General features: G+C 38.4%; 1 protein-coding gene across 4 annotated transcripts in view; it reads left to right on the plus strand.

Moving 5' to 3' along the window:
• Nucleotides 1-4,008: 4,008 nt before the first annotated feature.
• The window catches only part of VEZT (vezatin, adherens junctions transmembrane protein), a 50,270-nt gene continuing 41,642 nt past the window's right edge, over nt 4,009-12,636 (plus strand). For 2 of the 4 annotated variants that reach the window (XM_010561891.1, XM_010561892.1), the window contains exon 1: nt 4,009-4,354. In XM_010561891.1, coding sequence (XP_010560193.1) covers nt 4,229-4,354 — 126 coding nt within the window. In that variant the 5' untranslated portion in view covers nt 4,009-4,228. The remainder of the gene's footprint in view (nt 4,355-12,636) is intronic. The other 2 variants (XM_010561889.1, XM_010561890.1) reach the window with 1 other exon arrangement.

A 12,636-nucleotide genomic window follows, 5' to 3' on the forward strand; every position in this document is an offset into this window, starting at 1 on the left:
GGGGGTGTGGCCGGGCCCCCCCCGCCCGACCCTGGCCACTGAACCCTGGGGTCGGGGGTAGGGACGGTAAATCCGCTGTGTAGCTAATAAATCCTGCTTCTGAATCAGTGTGATTCACGTAAAAGGTGCGTTTCACTCGTCTGTGTAGTAAGTACTGAAACTACCTTACTTTTCTAGGGTTTGTGTTATTCACAGGGTTTGCAGAAAACTTTTACGATTATATTGCGTGTCTTGTTAGATAACGGGGCTACAACATCATCTTGGCCTTATTTAAAACAGCGGCTAAATATAGCTGCTGTTGCAGTTCAGTAACGGAATCAGATCGGTTTGCAGCGGGTAAATGTAATTGCATCTTCACGGAGGGCACACCTGTTTTTGCAGGTGTACAGAGAAAGTGGTTATAGAGAAAGACTGTCTTTAAAATGATTAATTATTATAATAGTTATAAGGCTTCTGGTTTTACCAGGGCGCAAAAAGCTCCTTACCTAAGGAATGATTTTTTTCTCAGCTGCGTAAGTACTACCTGTTTATGGCTTTGGTCTATACCACCAAGTTTTGTGTTTATCCACAACCAACCTTGACCGCTAACAATAAAATCTGTTATTGATATTGCTGCTATGTTAAATCACTTCCTTTAATGGCATAAACCCACGGTGAGAATTTATTTCATGGGTATAATGCCCACCCTCTGCATTTCCTTCTTCAGTAAAAGTGATACTTGTTTTACAGTTCCACAGTTCTTCAATTCATGCAGCAGTTACCATTTTGATTGAAAAAGTTCTGCTGCATAGGGAGTAAAAGATCTCCCTGCACGTGCATATGCACTTCACTATTTTCTTTGCGTTTTGGTAACGGATTTCCGTCACTAGTAAAGGCTCTTTGATACATTACTGTATCAAGTGTGTGTGTATGTATATACACATTTAGAGGTATACTGAGTGACATAGTAACATATCTTACATTTGTAAGGGTACAACTATAACAGCAGATAAGCAACAGCAGGAAAAACACAGATTTTTTTTGTTAGTTGATTGGTTGGGGTGCAGAGCTGGGCAAGATACCTGCTGATAATAACAGGTACCTTGAAATACCCACAAAAATTATCTTCAGAAGTGCTCAGTAGGGTTCATGCTATTGTAAAATGAAGGCTCCACAGAGAGTTATGAACATATTCCACACAGATGAACCAGAGATGGGAATTAACAAGGAGCCGAAAAGTATTTGGGTAGTTAATGCTACAACGTATTTATTTTTTAATTACTGTTTTAATTTTTTTCTTGGGCCCCAAACTCTTCCCCCTTAATTATTTGTGGTTTCTGGTAAGCAACTACATTTTTTCTGCACATCAGTAGGTTGCTTCCCATGTTGTTCTTCAGCAGTCACTGTTGCAAGGAGGCTTTCAGCATTTAGACCCAGGTTACTGTGAACAGCTGTTTTCTCTGTGCTTTTGGAGCTCTTGCAAACAAGGTATTGGTCAATATTATAAGCAGTAGTGGTGTGCTACTAAATGCATAATCAGGAAAGAAGTGGTCCTTCATATTTTTCATACCAAACAGAATGGGTAGGAGAGGGAGGAGAAGCAAATAGGGTATACTTTACCTGTTCCACACCACAGTTATGCCCAGTGTTATTTTCTGCACATTTTTCAGGTCATAGCTCTGTCCAACAGGCCCTGAATACATCAATGACAGCTGTCTGCATTACAAATTTTGCAGCATCAAACAGATGATGGCTTACTGATAGATATTTATGAGCTTCCAAGGACCAATCATTTTTCTCGCTATCAAATGTATCTCTGAAGGAAAGGAAGTGCAAACATGGCATCACTGCCCTGGGAAGCAGTGTTTTCCGTCCAGTTCAAGAGCCATTGCAGATCATTGTGACTGAACAATAATAAATGATGGGCATTTTACTGTATCCAGTAAGTGCTGCTATACTCTATCCAGTCATGGTTTGACACCAGCCAGCAACTAAGCCCCACGCAGCTGCTCGCTCACTTCCCCCCCACCCAGTGGAATGGGGGAGAGAATTGGAAAAATTAAGGAAAATTCAAAAGCTTTGACCAAAGACTCATTCTTTAGGAACTCCATTAGTAACCTTCTTTAGCTGATAGCTTTTCATTCAGCATAACCCACTGTTATCTCTGCCATCTATATATTTGGTTCCTTTCCTATCTTTTTCATCTTAACTGATGTGGCACAGTATCAAAAGTCCATACCCCATACGGCACAGTATAAAAAGTCCATATAAACTTCTTGCATTTTCTTTAGAAAAATTAGCTGTCTTGTCAAAGAAAGATGTTGAGTGAGTTTGGCACAGTCTACCTCTGGTGAACCCATGTGTTATCTTCTTTGATGATCATCTGTTTTCTTCTTTGTCTTTCAATTTTGCAAGAAAGAATAATTCTTCTCAGTAGCATGCTGGCTTTTGATCAGATTCATAGGCTTGATATATTCCTGATTGCTTTTTTCTCCTTGTCAATATAGGCACTATGTTTGCTTTTTTCCACTTTTGAGTTTATAGATTTATTAAAAATCCGTTCTGCTGGATCTTTGATCTCCTGTGCCCATTCTTTCAGAACACTGGGATGAAGGTGATCCAAACACTGCTCTTTGAGTGCATTTTTCAGCTCCCGATTTCTGCTTCCAGCTAAGTCATTTGTCCTATATTTTAATGCGCTTGTGCAAGTTTGTTTTTTACATTTGGATAGATATTAAAGCTATGCTCACAGGATCATGGAATGGTTGAGGTTGGAAGTGACCTTTGGAGATCATCTGGTCCAACCCCCCTGCTCAAGCAGGGCCACCTAGAGCCGGTTGCCCCGGACCATGTCCCGTCGGCTTTTGAATGCCTCCAAGGATGGAGACTCCACAACCTCTCTGGGCAACCTCTGCCAGTGCTTGGTCACCCTCCCAGTGAAAAAGTGTTTCCTGATATTTAGAGGGAACCTCAAATGTTACAGTTTGTGCCCCTTGCCTCTGGTCCTGTCACTGGGCACCACTGAAAAGAGCCTGGATCCGTCCTCTGTGTACCCTCCTTTTGGGTATTTATGTACATTGATGGATCCCCCTGAGCCTTCTCTTCTCCAGGCTGAACAGTCCCATCTCTCTCAGATTCTCCTCATAGGAGAGATGCTCCTTCCTTCAGGTTCACCCAGACCGTTGTTGGAACCTAATCCCAGAAAGTCTTCCTGACTGTGTCAGCTATATGGTTCTGGTGGAAGGATTAGAGCTGACTTTTGTTGTTTTCCATTTTAATGCTGTGTTTGCAGAAGAAAGTTAATCCATGCAAGATTTTACACCAGATTGCACAAAAAAATGAGATTTTGACACTCACAATGTCAAACTGCCACCACCTTAGATTTTTAAGGGCTTTTTCATACACAATGTTTGAAATGTAAAGCTTTGCATGTAGAATTGTGTAAAATACAGTACCGAATTAATTAATTGCTGTAAACCTTTCTCTCCATTTTTTTTTTAATTTTAATTAAGAAAGAAAACTTTCCTCACTTAAGACATTGTTTTAATTAAGTCATGAGTCTTCTGCCATTCCTACAACTAGTTCTGTCCATATTATTTATTTGATGTTGCTATTAACTAGCTATTTCAGTAGTAATGGAAATGCATGTTAAGAAGTAGTCCCACTAATGTCTGGTTGAGTGTCATGGTGTCACTGTTGAATCTAATCTTTCATTCTAGATCTAGAGGGTCTGATCATTAGTATGACTCCAGACTTTTAAATTTGGGATTTATTGTTTGACCCATTAGAAGTCCCAGGCTGAAAAACAAAATGTAAATTGTATATGTGATCTTTCCCAGCATCAAATTTTATTTTGTGCAAATGTGAGAATAATACCAAGTTAACAAAATGAGACTTTCCTTGGCTCACCTATCTGCATCAAATCTCAGAATCCATACTAATCTGTATTTAAAAAGAAAACAAGCTGGGGGTGAACACAAAGAGCACCAAAAATCTCATGTCCAAATTAAAAAGTTTATGTAAAATACTGAACACAGCTCTACTGAACCTAGAGTTGGAACCTGTAAACTCAGAACAGAGATTTTGAACGTGTAACAGGTGCTCTCATTTCACAGCCAGCCCTTGCTCAAGCAGTCATCTTCCCATCATGGGGGGTAAATATGCACAGAAATGGAATTACCTTTTCCAGAGTTTGGAGAGACACGGTCTGCGTTGTCTTCTTGCTGTAGTGGAAGAAGCTAATTGAAAAATGAGTCCTGAAAACAGTGGAGAAGTGCTTTACAAGCAGCATGCCATCCTGAGAAAGAAAGGAAGCACCAGGGCTCAGCAGAGCTGGCAACTCCATGGCACTGGGTCTGGCCTGTGCGGGGAGGAGGTAGGAACGGTGGAGTTTAGGAGGGACGTGGGACAAAAGTGCTTGGGAAATATTGAGCAACATCGTAATGCACTCCAGTGTCAGGTTCAGAAAGACAACTCTCACTGCTTATTTAGGCAACAAGCCAAGGTGCTGCTTGGTGCTGAGGGGCATGGAGGATGCCTTTATGTAATGCTCTGATATACAGATTTCTGTAAGATTGAAGAGAGATTCCATCAAGAGGCACCACCATTTCCCAGCATAATACAACTACATTCAGAACAGCCTTTAGCTGATGTGTTCCCTGCGTGCCTACAATACTAAAACATGTATAAAATATGGCATTTCTTTGCTTAGAACACTGGTGCATCCCTAAATTGAGATGTTCAAATCCTCATCTGACCCCTTTTAAACCAAGTGTAGATTTTATCAAAACACTCAGTGATGTTTGTTTTCACAAATGCTTTCTCCACCTGAATTGAGCTGTTCTAAAATTATTTTGTTTAAAAAATGAAACAAAGCCAAATGAAAACCCCAGGAAACCTAACCTCAGAAACTTTTTGCTGTGATGAAAATTTTAAGTCACATTCATTCAAAAACCTGAAAACTTCAGGACTTGCAAAGTAATGTGACTTTTGTCAAGTATCAGGCTTATAAATGTTGAATTCTAAAAAGTAATCTCAGACCTTATAAGTAAGGAAAAAGAAGAAGCTGAAAAAGAACATTGATACAACTTCAATGGTAGGGTCAGTAATGCTCCTCAACAGGATTTTTCTCACCAAATATTGGGTGGACTAAAGATGTAGTACTCTCATTTTACACATGTGTGACATAATGCCAGTTTTAAATGCACAGTTCTGTCAAAACTGCAGTTCACTTTTCATTCTGATGAGCTGGTTCTGAGACTGTGCTTTGTGTGCCTGAATTGTGGGCTGTTGCCAGAAGAGGTGTTCGGGCTTCAGTCCTCTTTTTCGGCTTATTCCCATCCTTTTACTTATGCTGGCACCTGGCTTTGTGGGTGATGCTATAAACTGGCTCAGGAGACTGATTAGACTATAAACTAACCTGGCTAAGAAAGAAGAAAAAGATGGATTTTATTTTTTTACAATCAGATCAGTTCCTTGTTCCATCTCACCATTTGGCTGTATAAATATTACCATTAGTGTTCTAAAATGGTACTGCAGCTTTCATCTGCACCCACTAGTAATGGCAGAGTAAATTGACCATGTAAATGCAGCCTGGGGAGATCCCTCTGCTGCAAATTGCAGTGTACTGTAGAGGCACCTGGACTAGTGATGGATGGACTATTTTGGATATTTTCAGTCTGCTAAGAGGGAGGGGAGGACAGGCTGTGCTCCTTTTTGTCACATTACTGGAGGCGGGTGACACCGGAGAGAAAATAAAAGAAACTGCAAGCTTAAAGTTGTGTAGAGAACAGACTGGTTGTTGTGGAGGCCAAGTAAACTCATCAGGCATTTTTGGATAACACTAATGTCATATCTGAACGGATGGAGAAAAGTATTATATGGGCCATATGGTGTGTAAACCCATATTGCCTTTAGTATTTTTAATAAACAATTTTAAGACAAAAGTACATGATGATCTATAGTAAATTTTGAGGTCTGTTGGTCCAAAAATTTTTTAATCCCCCTTTGTATTAATTACTCTGGGGTCACGTTTACGGGAGGGTTAATACTGCAGTAACTGCTCTCACAACTTCTAGTCATGAATCAACTTCCTTGAGACACTTGAATGAAAAAAAAAATGACTTGCTGTACTTTTAGTCATTATAATGTGACTGTCTCTTGTTTCTTGGATACTTTTCACTTCAGTAAAGACTCTCATTAGGAGTCAGAATTAACATGATTTATAATGGATAAGCAAGTTAATTCTTTGGAGCTGGTGTTTTAAAGAGGTTTCGAAAATATTTCAGAAATACTCTACTAGTTTACCAGTCAGATGCATTAATTTGATTCATTTAGTTTTGAATGTAAGTGAGGGGTAGAACCTGTGAGTTGTTAGTAACTGGTATAAAACAAAGCAGTTATCCTGTATCAGCCTAGTCCGATGACCTGCATGATCAGTGACTTTCCACCCAAAGCTCCAGGTACAGAGTCTGGCTGGCCTGTTACCCTGTCCTCCCAGGAAGGTAACATTTACTGCTTTTGCTTTCAGTTTTTCAGGTATTTTTCATCTCTGTCCTTGTCAGAAAGGTCCTGCTCAACTTTTCACCTGTATTTGCAGGTCCCCTTTTGAACAGGTAAATAATCCAGAGCTCTCAGTGGGTTTCAGGGCTTTGTCTAGTACGTAATATTTCTTTCTAAGACTTTTCCACGATGGCGGTAATGTGCAACCGCCTGCTGAAAATGCAAAGGAAAGAGCTTTATTGCTTTCCCCTGTCACAGATCCGGTGATACAGAACTATACACAGGCTATAAAACTTTTCTAACTCTTCAGGATACGTGGGAGCGTGCAGAATTAGATATATATTATGCATCAGAAAATATCCGGGAACAGCTTCAAAGTAGTTCTCAGAGCCTGCTTCTAAATCAGATAATACAGTAGTGCTGGAGAAACCAAGGTCTATGCTCCTGAGGCGGTGAAAGCAGAATAGGAAATTTAAATGACTCTTTTGCTGCCTTGAAGTCATTGTCTAATATTAGCCTTCTCAGCGCCTGGCTCTTTGTCAGTCGAAGCACAGGAGGAGGTGGTTGCCAGCCAGGAGAATATGACCAAGGCTTTTAAATACTGTTGCTTGGAAAGTCTTATTAATGGCTGCATATAAGATCGATGTGCCGTAATTCTTTCAAGCAGTATCTTTTTAAAAGCCCTTAGCAATCTGTCATCCTCATCTCCCTCCCCCCAGTTAGAAAGCCACATTAGTCAGGAGAAATTGCACGGTCCTGGGAAGTTTCAAACTGCATCCGCTGATGCCGTCAGGAAAATGCTACTGTGCAGGGGCACAGGTGCAATTACATTGACGGCTGTTTCTCATCCTCGGCTCGGGTCATCCTGGAGGGACAAGCGGAAAGAAACGGGGAGGTGGGCGAGATTCTGTCAGGTGCATGGGAGCAGTACCAAAGAGAAAAATGGAATACCCTCTTCCAGGAGACAAAGATCGCACTGTCTGTGAGTGTTAGCTCTACTTCTTCAAATCTGTGTTTTGAGAGGGGGGTGGAGATTTGAATACTGTTTATTTTGTTCTGAGTTTAGCCACCTGTTCAGCATATCTCAGCCTTTGCTGTCATTGTGGTAGAAATGTTTAATTATTTTTTTTTAACTGATAATTCATAACTCATAGTTATTTTGGAGGTGGTTTAAGCTCCCACAGTGTTTTTGGCATATTGGAAACATCAGTTTTGGAAAAACTTATCTGTATTTTAAGAAGAGATCTTTAAACCTCTTATTTTGTGCAATGGCATTAAATATTACTTGTAAGGTTAATCTGCTCCATTAGCTATGGTTGGAAACTAGGGCAGGGTTCACTAGGTAGTGAATTTTATCATAGTAAAGAATATTGGGTGTGGGAAGACCCCGTCTCTAATGGAGAAATCCTGAGTCATTTACTTCGTGATGCATCAGCAAAAATAATTTGGGTGTGGCTTTGATTTTCAGCTGCTATTGTAACAGCACTATGAAAGCTAACAGTGTCTTAATCTGATTTCTCATTGCAAAGTTTTTTTTCAGAATACACACAAAATGCCTCACATATTAACGTGCAATATCTGTGTTTGCAAGGCTGCAATAGATGTAAGTATTTGACTAGATACCTATCAAAAGTAAGCTCTTTTCTGAAGCTGGGGAGTTCTCTACTATAACAATCTTTCCATCACATAGCAGTAGGCAATGTTATACATGTTTGATTATCTTAATGTTTGGCTTGGTTTTGAATTTTTTGTATTTATTTTTACTGTAGGCTTAGAGTTGCAAAGATGATGTTTAGTCTTCAGTTTAGGTGATGTTTTTTTCCTAAGCAAGTCAGTGCTGTATGACAAGTGGCATTAAAATAAGCATTGGGAAAGGGTTAAAGAACAAAACTAATTTAGTGGACTGTTCTTTAATCCTGCATAATATATCTTGGGTTTAGAATAAGACCCAACGACTTTCAACAATGAAAAAAGGAGAGTTTTAGTTAAACATATGTATGTGAGTGAAATTATTTTTAGTAGTATGACTCTAAAATAAATATGCTCAGGGAGTTATGAATGAGGAGCAAAGGTTTTTCTTTCTTGATTCTGGAAATGGGAACTTATATAAACCTCTACTATACTATCCTATAAATGTCTAGTTACAATTGAATGGATTTTCAGTATGACTGACTGTAGTGAATTAGAAAAGTCATAGAAACATAACTGGGGGTTTATGTTGTTGTTGTCAGTCTCTGCTGAGTCCTCAGAAAACCCTAATTCTTAGAATTTTCAAAAAGTATTTTCCTACTCAGTACATCAACTGTTTCTGACTACCTTGCTTCACTCTTTAAGAGGATTTTCCATGTATAATCTGCATGAAGTACACCAAAGAATAATGGCATTTTGTCTTCTGTTGGTCCTGGAACTGTTTTCCATTTCCACACACATTCTAGACAAGTACCATAATAAAAAAATGCCCTGGCTGTAAATGTAATTCCCGTCTCTTGTATCTAGGTGGTCTCAGAAAGTGACGTAGAAGAAGAAACTTAGAAGAAATTTCAGAAATAAATACAGCATATTGCTTAAAAACCCTGTCTTGGTATCCTCACTTTCTTGAGAAAATACTTCCCATCAGTAACTGGTAGTATGATGGTAACATAACAATAAGCTGAATTATTGAAATTTTTTTTCTTCTCTACTTTGTACATTAGTCATTACCATGTCATTCTACCAGAGACAACTAGGAGTAAATAAACAGTCAAACATGAGTAATACTAACTATTCCAGTTACTAAGTCGAGAGTGGTTGAAAGTAAAGATTCAAAAATACATGCAAATAGATTCCGCTAGAATAATATGATGCTGTATTTATAGGAAGATGAGATTTTATATTTTAAATTTCCTTTTCATGCCATCCACTGAAACAACCTTGCTGTCCCTTTACCTCACATTCTAACATAAAAGCTTTCTCTCAAGTCTAAATTATATTTTTTTTAAGTTGCAACCTATTACTGCTTGCAAGGACAAACTTTCTGTTATGTTCTGAATTTCTTAAAGTGTAGTATCTATAATACATGCAGAAATGTAAAATCAGTTGCTTTTTTTTTTTTTAATGTTAGACCGGAAAAAAGGAACGCATGAATTTTGGGCAAAGAAAATCGGGAGGAAAAAAGGCAGATCCCTCCTATTTTCCCCAACCAAGCAGATTTTTTTAGTATTATCATGGCATTTGCAGGTGAAAACAGCTGAGCCTGACAATGCTGATGAGTGACAGCATGAATTGAAATCAAGGAACTTTTCTCATAATTAAAGTGCATGTGCAAGAATATGTGCATATCTGTGATCTTTTTTATGGGAACGAAGGCATTTAGGAGTGAGAGGTTTGGGTAAAGATGTAAGCTAGAAATTCAGAGATATAGTTTGTGGCACATCAGACACATTATGAGATTTGATTGGTTTTAAAGCTTTGTGAAGATGAAAAATGCTTTGTAAGCATTAAGTATAATACTTCTGTCTCTTGTATTGAAACAAGTAGTATATAGAATAGGATATTTTAATGGTATCATATTGCAATTCTGTAGTTGCGTAATTAATAATTTTCTGATTCTTTAATAATATTGGAACTTTTGTGTGAATGTTCACAGACGTGAAATGTAGCCTTCAACTTTTAAAAGTTCCTGTACTGGATTTTCTAGCCGTGACTTACATATATCATGGGAGAAATTTGCTATAGACTGGTGGAGACATCCTCAGTGAGTTACACAGACCACACAGCTCTACAGATGACAGGCTTGTCAGTATCATTGAAAGTTGGGCAGTATCTAGGACATGAAATACAATAAATAAATAAATAGTGTATGTTTTTATGTTAGCATAGGCTAATGTATGTATGCCATCAGTGATATTTCTAATAGAAGAGGAGTGTAATCATCAAATTTTCTGAGCAAAAATGTAAAGCTGCTTGTGCTACGCAAGAGACTTCAGTCTTAATGGAAGAATTTTGTGATCGATTCATTAAGGTTCTTAGTAATGTAATTTCACAAGGGCTTCAACCCACTTCTTATTCAGTGCTCTCTTTACCCACATCTTACATGCTTCTAATGGATTTGGAAAGGGGAACAATGGTGGTTTTACTTACACCGTAGGGGATTTTAGTCACAGCATAGTTCTTGGTCATTTAAGTTAATAAAAAAAGAGATTTTCCAATGTGCACTTAAGTTCCACTAATAATCTTTTAGAAAAAAATGTGAAAGAGAAAGCATGTGGAGCCAGAAAAATATGTTAGAGGAGGATTATTGTAGCCTAAGTACTTTCTGAGAAACTGAAGGAGGAGAATCTGTATCTACTTGAAGGAATATGTGATAAACATTCAAGTTACATTTGCTAACTCAAATAGTCAGAAAATAGTCAGAAAACTGATTTCCAGTTCAGAGCAGTGATAAAAAAATTGCAAATCTACCCATAATGAGACCCTGTAAAAACCTTCAAAAAGTTAATCAGAAGGAATTTATGTAAAACTAGTAAGGTGCCTGTATTCTGCCTTGATTACAAGAACAAATGAAATTATTCTTCCTAGCTAGTTTCATTAACATTTGGAGAGACGGTGTATTTTTTACTATTTCTGTAGAGTAGAAAATGTACTAATTACAGTTAGATGGAAGGTTTTGACCTTGCCAAATACCCAGTAAGAGGGAAGAATTGGGCGTTCTTACATCTCTGCAATATTTCACTTACTAAACATAGCGTTCAGGATTTTAGCTAATTCTGTCTTCAGTGGACAGAGTCTCTGTCTCTCTTTCTGCCTTCCTTCATCCATTTTTGTGATGAAATGGAACCAATCTAAATAGCATTAGACCGATTTTCTTGATCAGCTTTTAGAAAATTATCTCATCATGGACACGAAAGCGAGGTGCACCCTGAGATAGTAGTGGAAAAACTCCTTGGTATATTTGGGTTGTTTTGCCAGCTGTCTGTATCTGGTGAGTACCAATAAAGTACAAGAATAGTTATGTGTCAAGTGCTGGCTGGCCTTGCTTATGACAAGTATGATCAAGATGATGGTCAAGATGATGGACAGGGCTGCCAAGAGCCTAGATACGATTTCCTTGGAGTCCTGCCTGGAGCGAGCATCAAAACTATGATTTTGAATAAAACACTCTATCTTCACCCACTGCTTTGTCTATGCGCCTTGGCCTAAATGGGGAAAATTGTGTCTGGTTCTTACTGAAACTTCCATGCTACCCTAAATCCTCTCGTGTTGGGGTGTTCAGGTTGTTCCAGGTGTGCTGGCAGCGCGCAGTCTGGCTCTGTATGAAAACCATTTTAAGAAGACGAAGTTATGCATATCCATTCATATTTCGAGTTTTGTCCTGAAGTTACTAAGGGAATTTAACTGTGTCTTAAATAAGAGAAATATTCTAGTCTATTATGTTTTCTTTTCCATTTTAATTAAGTAATTCTCTACTTAGTGAGAAACATACCTTCTTTCCAGCCAGTGCAGAACAGCACATTGTTTAATTAGTCAGATGCATTTGAAAAAGTACTCAACTGTGGAGGAAGGGTCCTCGGAAAAAAGATAGGCTTGAGTTGTCACGCTGGCAAAATTCCCACAAGGAAATGAGTCATTAACCTATCGTAGCATTTTGCACAGTTGTTGTCATGGTGGGTGAGGGGCATTGTCTGTACATTAGTACGAATGTTTGAGTTTCAGGTAATGATCGGACACTGAATCTGTTGTGAGTAACTCGAGCAGAGCATGCCAAAGTATGGATTTGCATGCTTTAAATAGGTAAGTGATCAAAATAGCACTTTGGTGGTGGGGTTAAAAAAAAAATCCCTAGAGGTAACAAGTTAATTTGTTCAGCTAGTATGAATGATTGCTTCCAAATTTTATTGTATGGCAAGCAGTCATTTGAGATTTGGCCATGTTGGTACATGGTCATAGCAGATGGTCCGCCTTCGCAACTTGCACCAGCAAGTTAATGATAGTTAATGTAACAATTTGTAGTAGATGTTCTGTTGGTGGTTGTTTCTGCAGACCTCCACAACTGTGCATTATTTACTGTAAAGTTTTGACTTTTTATTTACAATATTTTTATCTTATTGATAGTATGTTATAATGCTTAAAGTGGTTTGTGTTCTTCCCATACAATTTGCTAGTGTTTGAATACTTGTG

Source organism: Haliaeetus leucocephalus, unplaced genomic scaffold, assembly GCF_000737465.1.
Source record: "Haliaeetus leucocephalus isolate CR32 unplaced genomic scaffold, Haliaeetus_leucocephalus-4.0 Scaffold151, whole genome shotgun sequence".
NCBI lineage: Eukaryota > Metazoa > Chordata > Aves > Accipitriformes > Accipitridae > Haliaeetus > Haliaeetus leucocephalus.